A 16,616-nucleotide genomic window follows, 5' to 3' on the forward strand; every position below is an offset into this window, starting at 1 on the left:
ATATTTGCTTTTTATTTCTCTCTTTTTTTTTTTTTTTTTTAAGCAAAACCAAAGAACTTGGTGTTTTCTAATTCTCAGTGTGACAGAACTGGTTGAGATGGCCATGTTGCTTCTAGATTTTCCTGGAAGTCAGTGGTGCTAAAGAAAGATTGAAGTCAGTTGATTCGTCACATTGGGATGTGGTGATATTCTGGACAGACAGTGTCCTTTTGTTGGACATTATAATGGGGAGAAGAAGAAGAAGTGTAGAGCGTCCACTGGGTGTTGGAGGAAGGGAGGTGGTGGAGTGCAGGTTGTCTCAACCTCGGCATGCACAACCCTCGCTGTTCCATGTCAGCTGTACAAACGCAGATATGTGTATTCAGCAGAGTAAATGCCGTGCTAGAAAACCTAGACACAGCATGGAATTTCTGACTGCCTGCAGTCCAGTGTTGGCATAGATCATGTCTAATTACATGATAAAGGTGATAATTTTTCATTGAGCTGTTGCACAGCCCATTGAATGACCATGTAATCTCTTTAAGACACTGCTTACCACTGTGTTCTAGCTCTTGTAAGCTCATCATTTCTCAGTGGTTTTTTTTTGGTAGCTCAGCTTCAGTCACTCCCTATGAAGTCTTTATTTTGCATAGTTAAATAAATGAGCAGAAAAAAATAATTGCAGGTAGCCAAAACTTTTTTATAATGTAATCCTGATGGGTTTGTGAGAGCTGTCCAGAGCATTGTTAGAATATCAGATACATTAAATACACTATAATGTCTTACAGTCGCTAGTTAATAAATTCAGAGATCAGCTATGTGAGCCAATAGCAGTTCTGACTCTACAAGTAGACAACATTCCGAAAGTTTAAAGAAGTAGACATGCCAACCAGTCCAATCTCTTGTACTGACTAAAGTTAGATTTCAAGGGAAGTGTTCTGCACTTCCTCCCAGCGAACAGTTTTACCCCTGTACTCTGCCAGTCAGGCCTGAAGAGTGCTGTCTTCTCTGCTCTTCTGTCAGGATGCTAACTAATACTGTCTGTGTGCAGGAAAACTATATTCTGTTGCTGACAAAGAGCAGCACAGACAAGCTCAAACATCCAGGAGAACTCCCTAGAGAGCAACAGGAAGCTTTAAATCAAAAAGCCATTATTTTTCTGTGCCCAGTAAGAGGCAGGGTAATCTTCGTATCTGCCAGAGAACTTCAGCTCTTCATCTCAGTTTCTTTATAGGAGGTTTTTGATCCTGTGTGAGTAGTACTTGGCTGCTGTGTTTGCTGTCCTGAGGTCTGTGCTCCTTTATTAATAAAAATGGGAATTGTCTTTGGTGTCATTAGGTACTAATCTTCAGATATGCAGCAGGTGTAGAAGACTTCAAATACTGGAACGCCATACTGACAGGGAGGCAAAGCTGTGGCTGACTGGCTTATCTGTGTACCAGTGAAGTGGACTGAAATTAGTTTCATTTTGTAGTTTTTAAGTAATGTCTGTATCTGCATTTAATGAAGATGCATGTGAGAACAGCCCAAGGAGAGACTACGTGAGGGCGTGGAGTGGAAGGAAGCCCTTAACAGCAGACAAAACTGAGGACGATAGGCTGTGTAGGATGCATGGGAGAGACATATGAAGACAAAGACCCCTCCTGGTTCTCATTCCAGCAGGGAGAGAGTGCTGAAGGGAGAGAAGACAAGGTGTCTGCAGCTTTCCCTGGCTCTCACTCAGGATGGAGTGCATCACATAGGCAAGTCTGGGCTGTTCTTGTCTTTCTCTGCATGCTGCTGCTTTTTGGGTCAATTCGTAAAGGTTGGTCTCAGGCAGACACATTGGGATATTGTGCTTATTCTTCATTTTTATATGGCTACTGAGTCATTAAGGGTTTTTATTTTCTGTTTCTCTTTGGTTCCTGTTGTGGTGGTAACAAATATTGCAAATTGCAGAAGTTGCCTGCTTTTGCTATTGCTCAGGCTGTAATGTAAGCATTGTAAAGGGTATTGGTTGGCATCTTTTGGAGGGGTGAAATTAAAACATGGTTTGTGTGAGGTGTACATGGCTATTAGATGTACAGTTGTATTGATTCGAGTTGTCATTGTCAAAAGGTTGGTCTAGATTGCTCTAATGCTACACAGTTAAAGTCCTGGAAACATGTAAAACATAATGTTGCTCAAATACAGCAGAAGTGTGTCTGCCCGCCTGTTGCCTGTAAGGCCCATAGTCTTCAGAAGGGAGATTCTCTAGAAAAATTTGCTCCATTCAGACACCTCAGGCTTGTCACAGGAGAACTTAGGCTCCAAAACCAGTAAGTATTTCTGGAAATCTTAGCTTTGGTTTCTCAAAGTCTGTCCTCCACATTGTTAGGCAAACATTTTTATTTGAAGTGTTGGACTCTGAGGAATGTTCTCTTTTAAGAGAGAGCTTGCTCTCTACTAAGCTCCTTGTTTCACAGTTGTGCACAAGGTAGCTTATTGAATGGTTAACAGAGGTAGTGTTCATGTCTGAAAAAAAATAACAAAGCCTCAGGCTATATGATGCAATTCCAGTAACCTGAAATGAAACATTGTAAGATACTCTGAAAAATAAATATTTCATGCCTTTTGAGCAACCGGACAATAAATTAACAGGCAGAGATTTTTGGGTATCACTCACAGCTTGATCTATGATCAATCTCTTATTGTATGAGAGGTCAAACTTGCTCCTGAGACTACTCAGTGTGGAAGGAATTGCAGTTCCTGATCATAGATTCCAGGGTTCTTTATAAGCATGTTAATGTAATGCCATGTAAATTTTGAATGTGAATTGTGAGAAGGGTGTAGGTAAACCAGTAACATTTGCAGTGGAAATGAGCATGAGGTGAGTGATGCAGTAACTTCAGAATTGGTACTAAGTCAGTGGAAGGAAATCTGTCAGAAATTGCGTCAATAAAAACAAATATGTTTTCACTCTAATGTTGTTAGAGAGGTGATCCTTGTGGGTCCCTTCTAACTCAGGACATTCTATGATTCTCTGGATCTCTGGTCACTATTTTGCAAAGGTACACTAGAGGCAAGTAGTTTTGTTTTTCTGGGTGCTTCTCTTGAGATGCACTGAAGCATTTTAATCTGTGATGACTGAATCACTGGGACTGTGACCCCAGTGCCTGGTAATGGGATCTAGAGCCTTTCACCTATAGGTCACGGGTTCAGGTCTGCCTCAAGTTAAGGATGACTAAAACTTGTTACCACCTGACAGCTGTTCATTGCTCTTGGGGGAGGGAGGCATGGTGGTCCTACATAGTTCTTAGCAACCCAGTGTCCGTACTGACAATTACTGCTCTCTTCGGGCTGTTCAGAAGGGCAAAGAATTTAGAACCTTGACCAGCTTCTGTTCAGGTTGGTGGGAAAGTTCAGGAGAAGCACCAGTATGTTTTCATGGAAGAAGAAGCTGACTTGCACAAGGCAGATCTTACGTGTTCTGGCAAAGAGCTAAGAGGGCAGCCTGTGGATATTGCGGAGAGGGGGAGGGGGAAGACACTTTCCTCTTGTGTGGAAAGCACAAGTTTTTAACAAGAATTAATACTCAGCAACAAAGATGCTGTCAGTAAAACTGTCTCGTGTTGAACGCTGGCCTTCAGACACATTCTTGAGAATTAGAAACTGACATATTCAAGTGAGAGATGGTGCCAGGATGTTAGTGTTATTGCTTTGTTGTGATTTTTCTTTTTTAAAAATTTGTTAGCTAAAATGTAGAGATGGCATAGTATCTCATTCTTTGTAGGCAGACACCCAGAATCTGATGACACTGCTGTAACGATAGTGTTCAAACTGCTACATTTGTTATAACCAGCCATGAGACAATGTACCAATCTGTTATTTAAATCAGTGTTTTGGCTTGTGGGAATTTGTGCCACCAACTCAGCCACCTAGGCACTAAATCATAAGGAATCATGTAATAAAGGACTCAAATGCTGTCAAGTTGCTTTTGATGTACCAGAAAAGGAGAGTGATGTGTGGATTTTGTCACCAAGATATTAAAGTGAAATGGTCTATCTGTCTTTGATACGGAATAAAATGGGAAGTATTGGTACTGTATGCTGTATACAATTTAAGTCAGTAGCATTTTGAGTGTAAAATGTTGTCACCAAAGATAGGGAAGCAGAGTCCATAAAGGAAAACCACAGAACGCCAGCATTTTGTTAATTGGTCATATTTTCCATTACATCGTTTGTCCTGTAGCATGGAAATCCTATGATGACTATAATGCGTGTATTTTTTTTTCTTACTAGTGTAAGGAATCGCTTTCTGTAGAGTGTGCAAGTGTTGAGCCTAGTGTTGCGTACCTTTAGCACAGTGAGACCAGAGGCTTCAGGTACATTCAGTGACATGTCTAGTGGTCTCTCTCCTAGGTTTTTGCACCAGCTGCGGATAGTCAGGGGGAAGAGAGCCGGTGAGAGGTGGAAAAAAAGGGCAGCAGGAGCGCTTGATCTAAAAAAAGTGCATGTTCAGCCGATAGTGCTGGTTGTGGAGGCTTAAGATCTCTGGGTATCACAGCCTTCAGTGATCTTTGCAAATTTAAACGAAAACATAACGGGTATAAGCCTTTTTTTTTTTGGCCTTCGCTTTTTCTCTTTATTACTTGTGGTGTGTTGAAAGGCCACTGATGTATCTACTTGCTTCTGGTCTATGTTTTTGACATCATGTGTCTTTGGCAGAGTTTTCCTCTGCAATCTACATTTATCAGTTCCTTGTACCTGAGTGTTATGTTGTATAAAGTATCCACATTTGCCTTGTAGTTTTCTTTATGCTATTTAGCTGAAGAAATGTACATAATGGGCCTATCAAATAAATAATTAAATGGTGTAATGCCTTGGGAAGAATGTGGAGCAGACCTGCTGCTGGGTTCTGGAACGTGCACCCGCCGTCTTGGGTGGTTTTGCTATTCTTGTTTTGAATGTTAAAGGGGGAAGAAAATAGCTTCTGTTCTGATTACTGACTTGTGTGATGTGATTTTGATTAGCTAAATCTGCCTTGTTCAGTGAAGTTAATGTGGTTTGACAGGACCTTGATTAGGAAGCAATAATTTCTGTTGATAGTAAACAGTTGGTCACTTTCAGCAGAGATAGGAATGCTGCCCTTTGTCTTGCATGAAGTATGGTTTGTTGGTTCAAGTCCTGGTTAAATTCAAAAGGAAAGTGTGGGTGGGGTGGGAGAGAATACAGTACCAGGAGCAGAAGTTTGTGGTAGACTCCACAGTCCTCATAAAATTGGGGCTTTATTGTCTTGGCTGGCATTGAGACACAAAAGAGGGAGAGAGACATTTTGTCTTTGGAAGCACTTGCAGTGTAAAGGACTGCAAAAGAGAGCTCTGGTTCCAAGACATACGGATTACGATAACTCTGCTCTCTTACCCACCCCCACCCCATATTCCAGTAAGATGAAGTAAAATTTATTAGTGTATCATAGGCTACTTCTTGATGGAGGAAGTGAGCATCAATGTGAGCCTCATGGGTGAAAGTATTTTTAGGGTTTAATTCTTGATAAAAATTAACAATAGCCTTTTTTTTTTTTTTTTTTTTACTATGCAATGCTGTCTCAATGATCTTATGTTCTCTCACTGTAGTAAGAGGGATATTAAGTCATAAACAGACTCTAGGTAAGGAAGTTATACTTTGATTTTTATTTTTTTCTTACTGTGAGCTGGTCGCTGTTACTTGGTGTGAAGAAGGTAACGCCACATGTGACAGGCTGAAAAAAATTAGCGTATTGTGGAAACACTTCTTCAAAGAATTCTTGAACTAGAAATTAAGCAGTGCTTCATGCCAGAATGACTGTATGGTTTAATTGTTGAGGGTCTCATTCTGACAGCTTTATCCACACAGGGGCCCAGCTTCTTGCCTGGTGGTCCTTCTAGCCCAGGAGGGTTACGAATGGGTTGAGGACCCAAGTGATTGGAAAAATATATCCCTGTCCAGGCTTGGGAATGTCATCTTCCACACTGCCAGCTGGTTACACATCAGTCTTCCGTTATTCGGCCTAGGAGCAGATAGATGTACATGCCTAATTTCTCTTCACACTGTTGCAGAACTAAACTTTGGCAGTAATTCAGATCACCAGTGCCAAGCTGACTAGGACTGAAAAAAATGTAACAAATTATACCAGGTTTGTAGTTTGGACTTAGCAGAGCAATACAGGTAATAAATTGTGAAGGGTGGAAACAACATGTTGGTGGTATTCTTGTCCTCCTCATCTGGATGTGGTCTTGATTCAGCTAATGGGCTGAATTAATTGTCCCTACTTCCCACGTGCATTTTCTAGAGAGACTAAAAGGGAGGTGATATAAAATATATGAACTCTAGATGAGTGCTTTTTTGTGGGAGGGAAGATAATTTTCCATTCTTATGTAATATTTTCTGGCAAGGCAAATTGAGTATGGCTCCCTCTAGAGCCTCTCGACTTTGCAGTCTCCCTCTGCCTTTCTCACGTGGGTTTAAAAACAGGTGGTGATTATGAACGATCTGAATCACAACATGTTATGCAGGTACTGGATGCACTGGGATAAATTAGCTGTAGACAGTCCTTTCTGCTACACTCAAAACCGCATCTCTTTATATGAACTTGTTATTTTCTTTTATTTTCTTTTTTTTTTAATGTAAGGTTGAAAGAAGTACTCATGCTCACTTACTCCTTCCCTCCTCCCTTTTTTAACTGAAGAGAAGCATTCTCCTTCTGCCTTTGCTAAACTGTTTAGCAGAAGAGTGTAAATTAGAGTCATTTAACTTGAAATGTGCTATTGAAGCAGACTGTTTATACATGTGTAAAAAATTGTAACATAGTATTTGGTCTGATTTGCAAGGAAAGGCTTTTTCTTTTTTTTTTTTTTTTTTTTTAATTTTTACAAAGGGGATATTGGTTAAAATAAAGAAAAAAACTGTTCGAGGCTCCAGTTTATGCATCAATGTTTTAGTGCAGTAGAGGCAATGGTGTTTTGATGAGGAATATGTTTTTTACTGCGGGTTATTAAAATAAAGTTATTAGTTCGAGAGCTAAATTGTAATCAGTTTGGGACAGAATAGTCCATGCACATGGTGAAGTTTTTCTCACTAGGAAGTGCTCATCACGTCAATCCAGACTAAGCAGTTACTGGCTAATACAAGGCTGTTGATATTTATCCATCAGTTGGTGGACGAGTGAGTCGGGAGTTAAATTATACACGGCAGAAGATTGGAGAAGAGGCCATGTTCAACCCCCAGCTCATGATCCAGACTCCACAGGAAGATGGTGCTAATGTACTAACCACAGAAGCACTCCGACAGCATCTTGACTCTGCACTTCAAGCCAGCAGAGTACATGTCTATATGTACAACAGGTAAGGGGAAAAGCAGAAATTTTCCTGTTCATCTGTGACAGCTAAAAAGTGGGTGCACACTTCCCTCTCTGTATTTTGAAATGGTTAGCACTTCAGAACCTTTCCCTTAGGACTGCGTTTTGATATGAAGGCCACTGGTTTCTGATACTTGACATGGTGGCATGATAGCAGTGACAAGTTGGCTTTTAACAAATAAGATAGATTAAGTGGTGTTGGAAGAGATTTTGAGTGCACCCTGATGAGCAGTGCTATAGTATCCCAGCATTTGTCTTGGTACATCAGCGATGTCTGTGCTCTTAAACATAGGATGTTAGGGATGGGATTCCTAATGCTGCAAATCCGTCCATATTAGAGTTGAATTCACTTGCCGACACCATCATGAGGTACATAATGACTGAGCATAGGCACAAGTCACTATCCTTCCAATAGTTTGGATGTAAAGGGAAATGCAGATGTGAGAAATGGCGGTGCGTGGAATAACAAACAGAGATGGCCTTCAGAGTGGCTGTGTGCAGTACTGAAGGTTGGGAGTTGTGTCTTATCCAACAAAAGAATAACAAAGGTTCATCTTAAGAAGGTATCAGTTTTGGGCTAGTGAGATGTCTCCCTGAAAACTGCCTTCTCCAGGGTTACTGCTAACAGGATGGTGTGCCACGGGGTGCTGCCTGCAAGGTGCGACGCCCCCTGTCTTTCAGCATATCTTTTCAACTGAAGCCTAAGTGAACTAATGCCAAGGCTCCGGTTATCATTTGCCCAGCTCCTGCCTTGTCTAAGGCATTAGAAGCCATGGCAGCAGAGGTTGTAACATAGCTGAAAAAGGAAGGCAGAATTCCTAATGGTTTCTTTTCTCCTGTGTGTCTGGGTCAGCTGGGGATATTCTAATCCTCTGAACTGGAACTGGCTTCTCCCTCACTTGCGTCTCCGAGTGACATGTTAAGTCACAAGTGGTCCCATTTATACAAAAATGTATTTCTGTCCCTTAAACCTGTTGACTAGCCTGTTCATCCAAAAGGACCTCCATTACTTTTAATGAGTTTTACAGAGAAAATTAGAATAACTGAAACAATTGTCTAGTCTGTAACTACAAAAAGAAAGGCCTTTGCTTTTTTTGGGTATATCTATGCTGAATAATATTTGCCTTTCTCAATTATTTGGTGTTTGAGGCTAATATGTGTCTATGAATTGCAATTTTATAGGTATGTTACATTTTAGAAATAACTTTTCAGTAATTGTGAAAGAAAAAAAATGTTCTCTATATTTCTTACAGACAGTGGAAATTGGAACATTTGTGTTATAAATCAGGAGAGCTCATCACAGAAGCAGGTTACATGGACCAGGTATGGGTAGCAGGCATTTAATTATAAGATTTGTGTATTCTTACAATACAGCTTGTGCAACTTGAATTACATTCTAATGTTACTGTGTTTTTCCCCTTTCTGATTTTGACAGATCATAGAATATCTTTATCCTTGCTTAATTATCACTCCTTTGGACTGCTTCTGGGAGGGAGCAAAGCTACAGTCGGGAACTGCCTACCTATTGTAAGCATGTTTTTATAACTTTCGGGTCTGACTGATTTTAGTTGTATAACTGTATGATTTTTCATTTGTATTCCTATTGTTTGGTCAGATTCTGGTTTAACAGAAAAATAAAAGATAAAGTGTAGTGTCTCTACAGAAAACATGCATTGATTTTTCTTCACTGAACAAAGATTTTCCTTTTTCTAAGAAGTGAATTGTAGGTGTCAGTTTAAATCCCATGTTATTTTTCCCATTCTGCTAGCATGCAAAATAATATGTAAGTTCTGAATTCAAGCTTTAGGAATTTTATGCCCTTTTTTTTTCTTCCTGAAATTAACTTGTTTCTGGTGTTGGTTTGGCTTGTTTTTTTGGCTTTTGTTGTGTTTTTCCCATAAAATACAAAAACATTGGCTTGGAATTTTATTCCTAAGAAAAATGCCTTGATTTAAATCTCAAGTCTTCCTAAGGAATAAAGAACAAATCCTTTGCTTGTGAGATCATTAAATAAACCATATAGTATCTTTTATGGGTCGTTTCTCCCAGTTTACAAGTGTGATATTATATGCCCTTGAATCCTTTAAAGAGTTAATTGTTAATCTGTGCAGGCATTTTCTGTTAATTATGCAAGAGTTAGCATTTGAGTTATTGTTTCTGTCCTGGTTTGCATGTCTCTGTAAAAGCAATTCGCAATGGCCATCTCCTAACCTTTAGTGTACAGTTTTAGATGGGGAAATAAGGGGGTTTGTGTTTTCTGGTTGGGAGATTCGGAATAATGACTTAAGCCTGGTTAAGCAGATACAGTGTGGTTTGAACCACAGAATGAGGCAGCCAAAAGCCTTTCTAGTCTGTCAACATCACAAATTTAGAAGTGGGGGGTGGGAGACGTGACAGTGATAGTGGTGACAGCCATGGTAGCGGGAAAGCTTAATGGTTGATAGTCAAGCTGCCAGGGCATTTGAAGGAGTGCAGTATTGTTACAGATAAACAAAGATCAGCTATATTGATTGATTACATTTGCAAGATGATTATTAGACTAGCAAGAAGTAATCTGATACTATGAGAAAGTCTTTCTTTCCTCAGCCCCCTCTCTCTCGCTCTCCCCTCCCCCCTGATTCTTTGAAGGAGCAGTTGGCTGCTTTTTTGTTATTTAGGTGCTTGATGATTTGTTTTCCTTTGCGTTTAAATGGAAATATTTTTAACCTGTGAGTATTCCATTTTATACAACAACTTTGTAAGAACCGAGTATTTTTGTTAAAATTACAAATGGGCTGCAAGAAAAGTAAACAAACTAATCTTAATTAAAACATGCCTTACATTTCATGAAACAACCTTACCAGAAAAAGTTTTAACTTGTAGCAGAAAATAACTGCATTATTTGTGCAAATATGATTTTGTATTTTTGATTCAGTACTTCTTTTGTCTTTTTTGTGTGTGTCATTTTCTCCTGGTTTCTCTTGCAGAGGGAAGCCTCCTTTGCAGTGGATCAACTTTGACCCCTTAGAATTCTTGGAAGAGTTAAAGAAAATAAACTACCAAGTGGAGAGCTGGGAAGAAATGCTGAATAAAGCAGAGGTTGGTCATGGTTATATGGATCGACCCTGCCTGAATCCTGCTGATCCCGATTGCCCAATCACAGCTCCCAATAAAAATTCCACCAAAGTAAGTTTGCTTGTCTTCGTGCATATCTTTTCAAGGGAGGCCAGGGCTTGAGGGGAGGTCGGAGGGGAGAGAAGAAGGTAAACCATTTTCTTCCAAGCAACATAGTCTCTGTTCTTGAGCAGTGTCATTTTTCTGTTTCTGTTATATGCTGTTAGCCCACACTGACGAACTTCTCCTCATTCTGTGATGCAATGCTTAATCCTGTGTATTTAGAGTCAAGAGTATGGTTGTCGGCTACTGGCTGGCTGTGGCAAGGCAGTGATGTGGCATTTCAGCAAACCTGATGCCTTGGACAGACATAGCCATTGCTGGGATAGTGCTGCTGCTCTACACTCACAACATGCAGCAAATCCTTCCTTCAACTAGCACCAGTTCTGTTGATTTTTGTGAAGAATTTGAAGTCACGGGCCCCAGTTTTATGTATCTCTTTATCAATCACATCAGGCTTTGGAGGAATTGCTATCTGGTCAACAAGTGTCCAGCTGATTTGTTCAGCTTGGTTTGTTGAACACATTTATCTTTGTAAACCTCCTAGATTGTCTATAATATCCATTATTCTAGTACACTGGGTGTTGAATTAGGGGATGAGTTTGTCTGAAGTTAGGAAACTGATTAATTGCTTCTCTACAACTTTTTCTAGCCTCTTGATGTAGCGCTTGTTTTGAGTGGCGGATGCTATGGACTGTCAAGAAAATACATGCATTGGCAAGAGGAGTTGATTGTAGGTGGTACAGTCAAGAACAGTTCTGGTAAACTTGTCAGGTAAACAAGTGTTTAATGGAAACTGAAAAGTTTTTTTTGTTAGAGTTTGGTTTTCAGGACACAGGGAGAGGATCATGCAAAATCTGCTCTTTGTGTGTAGTATGAGCCCAAGTTGAGGAGGACATGCCTCAAGAGAACAGAATTTAAAAGAGTGATTTTGTAACTTTGTTTTTTAGAACAGTGTTTAGAGCACTGAACAGCTTAGATCATGTTTTGAAATACAATCAGAGGAAAAAAGGCAAAAAATGTCTTGGCTTGTGTGCTCACTCATTTGACATCTCTCAGAATTCCAAAATCCCCACTGAACTCTTTGTTCAGGATCAATACAGAGAAAAGTCTATTTTTATGTCCCTACATCTTGAATACAGTTTTGAGTAATAAACCAAACCCATTTGTTTTTGGACGCTTGAAGAAGTCATGGAACACCGGACTTCATTGCTGGGAAAAAACGGTGAAATAGAACTGTTCTGAAAAACGTAGGCCATACTAAACTAAATAAAGCGTAATTCTTCTGTATTTAATACAGAGAACTTTTAATATTAATTTTGAACTTTTTAACGTTAATTTTGAACTTTTTAACATTCACACTAAATTGATAAGTCTTTCAGCAAGTAGTCAAAGAATATATTTTTAGTGAAAAATAAAATAGTTCCTTAAGTTTCTAAAATTACTGGATACAGTTGGATACTGTGGAAATTCAGGGTGGGTAGTTGTTGCAATTGTGTGCTTGTTGCAGTTTGTCAGGCATCAGGAGTTTAATCTGGCATTTTTTACCAGGGGATGAAAAAGACCAAGGTCTTCAAATGACAAATGGCCAACAGCATTTACAAGATCTCATAGAAATAACTGTTCCTGTGGCATCCTCACAGTAATCTACCTGTTAATCATGATCTTTAGTGATTTGTAGAGTTATGTTCTTTGCTTCTGAAACAGATCCTGTTGAAAATAATGGTAAAACTCTCATTAACTTCAGTGAAACCAGATTGAGCCCCAATGGTGTGTAGACCAGTACAGCTGCACCAGATACACAGTAAAATAATTATACTCTCTTCAATTTGAATACAAAGATGTGCCCTATAACATCAAGAACTCTATTAAGGTCTTATTTAGGCCTTGATGCCATTAAAATAATTTCCTCAAAATGCTCATTTTATGCCTCTTGCTCTTCTCCCTTCTCTCCATGTTGCAGTGCCCAGGCTTTACAAACCATGTTTCAGTTAATGACTCCTAAGCAAATGTATGAGCACTTCAAGGGGTATGAATATGTTTCACATATCAACTGGAACGAGGATAAAGCAGCAGCAATTCTGGAAGCCTGGCAGAGGATGTATGTTGAGGTAAAACTGAAAATAATGTATATATCATACCTTGAAATCCTGCTGAGATCCACTGCCTTCTGTCATGGCTTTTTGTAGTATTTTTTCAAGGAAGATGCTTAAACCAGAACCGAGTTCTGGTTTTAAATTGCCTCCCAGTTTTTAAGCTCTTTTTTTTTTTTATTTGTGGTGCATTTTGGTTTGGTTTTGGTTTTGGTTGGTTGGTTGTTTTTTTGTTTGTTTGTTTTTGTTGTTGATTTGGGGTTTTTTTGTGTTTGGTTGTTTGGTTTTTTTTTTTTTTTCAATTAAGAAGCTGCTTGGTTATTCACGTAAGAGAAGACATAAAAGTTTCGGTCTTTGGTGTGTGGGACATTTTTGCTTTGCTGGGGCTGAGAAGGAACCAAAGAACTAGCTGGAATTCAAAAGCTTTTGGTTGGCGTGATTCTTCTAAATGCGTCTGGAAAACATTAGCCAGCCACAGGCTGCTCTGCCAGCAGCAGCCTGGGTGGGGAGGCTGTGTGACAGTGCCTGGCCTCTGTGTCCCAAGCTTTGACCTCTGCTGTGCTGCTTCTGACCTCTGCAAATGGCCAGGCAGGGGGAAAGAGACCGCTGGCCTTGGCTTAAAGGCAAAACTTGTGCTGCAAGAGGATTCAAGTTAAATGTTTGGAACAGGCTGGAAATGCAGTAGCTTTTCCTGAGGGATGCAAATTCTTGTCTGATCATCAGTAGCTTGCAAGAAGTAATTCCCAAACACATTTCCATAGTACCAGCATAAAATCTGTGTAGGGCGTGGGCTTTTGCAGGAACATTAAGGCAAAAGTAGTAGATGTGTGCTGTAGAAGACGGTAATGAATTTGTTGTTTTATTCTTCTTTTCATAGGTCGTTCATCAAAGTGTTGCACAAAACTCTACTCAGAAGGTGCTTTCCTTTACTACGACCACTCTGGATGACATCCTAAAGTCATTTTCTGATGTCAGCGTTATCAGAGTAGCTAGTGGCTACTTGCTAATGGTAATAAAATACATTTATTTAATTTTCACTGGTAGTGAGCAGGGCTTAAACATACGCTTTGTTGTTACCAGTCAGAAGTCCAACACATTAGGCATATTTAAAATAAAACCTACAGTTTGTAAACTTTTGCCTCGGGCTTGTCACCTGTTCCTCTGTGTAGCATCTATGATGTGTCTGTTCTGTTTAGAGATGTTTATAAGGATGTGTATTTTGGGTGGGGAGAGATAGCTGTTAGAGAAGGATCCATTCTAATATTTTGCCTTTTTTTTCCCCCAACTCCTTCCCCCCCACTTGCTTTAGCTTGCCTACGCCTGTTTAACAATGCTGCGGTGGGACTGTGCCAAGTCTCAGGGTGCCGTGGGGCTGGCAGGAGTCTTGTTGGTTGCACTCTCAGTGGCTGCAGGATTGGGCCTGTGCTCATTGATTGGAATTTCCTTTAATGCTGCCACAACTCAGGTATTTAAGAGACACAAGTCTGCTGTTAAGTTATAAGTACTTGGTTAGTAAATGAACAGAACTGAATCTCTGAGGGGAAAAAAGCTGCAGAAGTATTTTCGCTCTAGATTTTTACATGTGGCTTTCTTCTGTCTCATAGCTTATGCTGGTAGAAAATAAGTGATTGTACTGCCAAATGATATTAAAGAAAGGTATCATGTAGTTTGTATAATTACTAGATTCTGCGTTATTTGATTTTTCTCAGTCCAAATACGAGTGGAGGCACCCAGTTGTACATAAAAAGGTGCAGTTTTTTTCTTTACATCTGAATATATCTGGATGTTCAAATTCTGAAAATATTTTAAATGTATCTTGAATTATGATCAGATGTTCTTCATCTACTCAGACCTTCAATTACTTTTGGTGAGATTTTTTACCTGTAAGTTGTATAGGGCAAGTATATGGCAGTATTCCAGAATAAAAGTTAATGGCTGTATTGCATCCTTTTGATTTTCATTTTACCCTTGGATTTGTGTACAGTGTAATGTAAAAGTTGCTTTAATTAGTCATTTAATGGCTAGCTGCATGGCAGATCATAAAACAACTTTATTGGTTTTTGTTTGTTTTGTTTCTCCCCCAAGGTTTTGCCTTTTCTTGCTCTTGGAGTTGGTGTAGATGATGTTTTCCTTCTGGCACATGCATTTAGTGAAACAGGGCAAAATAAGAGAATTCCATTTGAGGTAATAACAGAATGGGGATTCGGGGGAAGATAAAACAAAAGGCTTCATATAGGAAAAGATAACTGTATCCAGAGTTAATTAGTAGGGATTAAAAAGACCCAGTTTTTTTCTCAATAGCTTTTCATAGGGTCTGGAAATTCTTATTTCTGTCAAAATAGGAAACAATGGCAATATGTGTGATCCTAGAATGTTTTGGAATGTTTATATTCTTTTTCTCTCTTTTTTTTTTTAATAGTGTCTTAGATTTATTTTGTTTTTAAAATTTAATTTATAGCTGTCATATAAAGGCGAATTTACATAATCCAAATTGTGCCCAAAATTTCAGCAAAAGTTATTGTAAATTTAGGAACAAACTCAAATATGAATCTGACAGTTAAATGATAGAATGCTTTTAATGGGAAGACAAAATTGTTAAAGAGAAGGAGGATAGCTTGGAAAACAAATGCTTCTTTTTATTTCTATCAACTGTTACCTTTACTTACTTGTTATGACCTTAAATTTGACTTATATTGTGTATTTTTCTGTTTTTCTTTTCTGATGTTTATAATTGACCATGACATTTCAAAGCATAACATATTAATGTTATGAAATCTAAGATGATGTAGCTTTTATGATCCTTTCTTTTTATTGACCTTTTTGCCCTCAGTCCTAAGTTTCTTATCCAAATTACAAACCATTTAAAAGCAATGTATATTTGCCCATTTGGTTTTGTACAAGCAATGTCTTCCATGTGCTCTTTCCAGCAAGTTGGGCCTGTAGGCAGTACAACCTCAGTCTGCTATAGCCTCCATATGTTGTAAAATAGGTCATGTGTGTATCTTGATACGTCTGCGTTTTTTGTGTGTGGTCCCTGGTTTGGGGTTGTTTTCTTGTATTGTTACATACTTCTTCAAGATGTGTAGCTGTGTTATGCCTGCATGCTGTTAATACATGGTTATTTTGTCTGAAAACTAAGAATACCAAGTGACTCCACTGGTAAAAAACACATCCCACTTAATTACAGATCTGTTTGCTACAGTGTCAGTACCAATTTAGTTTTGTGTTCTGAAGCTGGAACCAGCTTTGATAACGTTTTCTACCCTCAAAAAACATGAGCACTTCCTGTGTCATCTGCTTTTCTCCTGACCTGTGTATTTAGTATATTGTTTATTCTCATGTACTCTCAAGTACACACTTGTATTCAGAATTTCATTGTAATAATTTTTCACTGTTACTGTGTTATCTCTGTAGGATGACCCCTTCATTTGCAGGACGTTACCTTATTCACTTCTAAGACACCCATTTGTTTTGCAGGACAGAACAGGTGAATGTTTGAAGCGAACAGGAGCAAGCGTAGCCCTTACATCTATCAGCAATGTTACTGCTTTCTTTATGGCTGCCTTAATTCCTATTCCTGCTTTACGAGCATTTTCACTCCAAGTAAGTTTATATGATATTTTGTTAGCTCTTAAGCATGGTCCCATCATGGGCGGCTAGTGATGATACCTGTTAGTGGCAAAGTCCGTGTTCAGTGCTGCTGCAGTTCACTGAACCAGTATGTGATGGCTGGGTGACAACAATTGCTGTCTGTCCTTGATTCTACCTCTGCCGTTTCTCGTGCATGGAGTCTCTCGCATCCTCTTAGCAGGTGAAAGAAGACCCTGCCTCATCACAGCTGGGCTGAGTGTGAAAACCAAGATTCAACTAAGCAGAAACAAGTCTCCAGGAAGATTTGCATTCTTAAGACAAAAGGAGTAGACTCTACCATAATATTCCTTAGTAGGAATTTAATCCTTTCATTCTACGTTTGTCCAATTTGCTCCTCTTAAAAACTGTAACCAAAGTGCAAAGACAGCAGTGAATATGCATTTGCCA

The 16,616-nt window shown here is 39.2% G+C and overlaps 1 protein-coding gene across 4 annotated transcripts in view; it reads left to right on the forward strand.

Annotated features, from left to right (window-relative positions):
• Nucleotides 1-16,616, forward strand: part of PTCH1 (patched 1) — a 74,925-nt gene that overhangs the window by 22,646 nt on the left and 35,663 nt on the right. For all 4 annotated transcript variants that reach the window (XR_010468921.1, XM_065045807.1, XM_065045806.1 and 1 more), the window contains 10 exons: nucleotides 7,129-7,318; nucleotides 8,586-8,655; nucleotides 8,768-8,859; nucleotides 10,299-10,497; nucleotides 11,138-11,259; nucleotides 12,449-12,596; nucleotides 13,456-13,587; nucleotides 13,888-14,043; nucleotides 14,664-14,762; nucleotides 16,056-16,181. Coding sequence is in view for 3 of the 4 variants with exons in the window: in XM_065045807.1 (XP_064901879.1) it covers nucleotides 7,129-7,318; nucleotides 8,586-8,655; nucleotides 8,768-8,859; nucleotides 10,299-10,497; nucleotides 11,138-11,259; nucleotides 12,449-12,596; nucleotides 13,456-13,587; nucleotides 13,888-14,043; nucleotides 14,664-14,762; nucleotides 16,056-16,181 (1,334 nt within the window). In the remaining variant the exon portion in view is untranslated. The remainder of the gene's footprint in view (nucleotides 1-7,128; nucleotides 7,319-8,585; nucleotides 8,656-8,767; nucleotides 8,860-10,298; nucleotides 10,498-11,137; nucleotides 11,260-12,448; nucleotides 12,597-13,455; nucleotides 13,588-13,887; nucleotides 14,044-14,663; nucleotides 14,763-16,055; nucleotides 16,182-16,616) is intronic.

This window comes from Columba livia, chromosome Z (genome assembly GCF_036013475.1).
Source record: "Columba livia isolate bColLiv1 breed racing homer chromosome Z, bColLiv1.pat.W.v2, whole genome shotgun sequence".
Lineage (NCBI taxonomy): Eukaryota > Metazoa > Chordata > Aves > Columbiformes > Columbidae > Columba > Columba livia.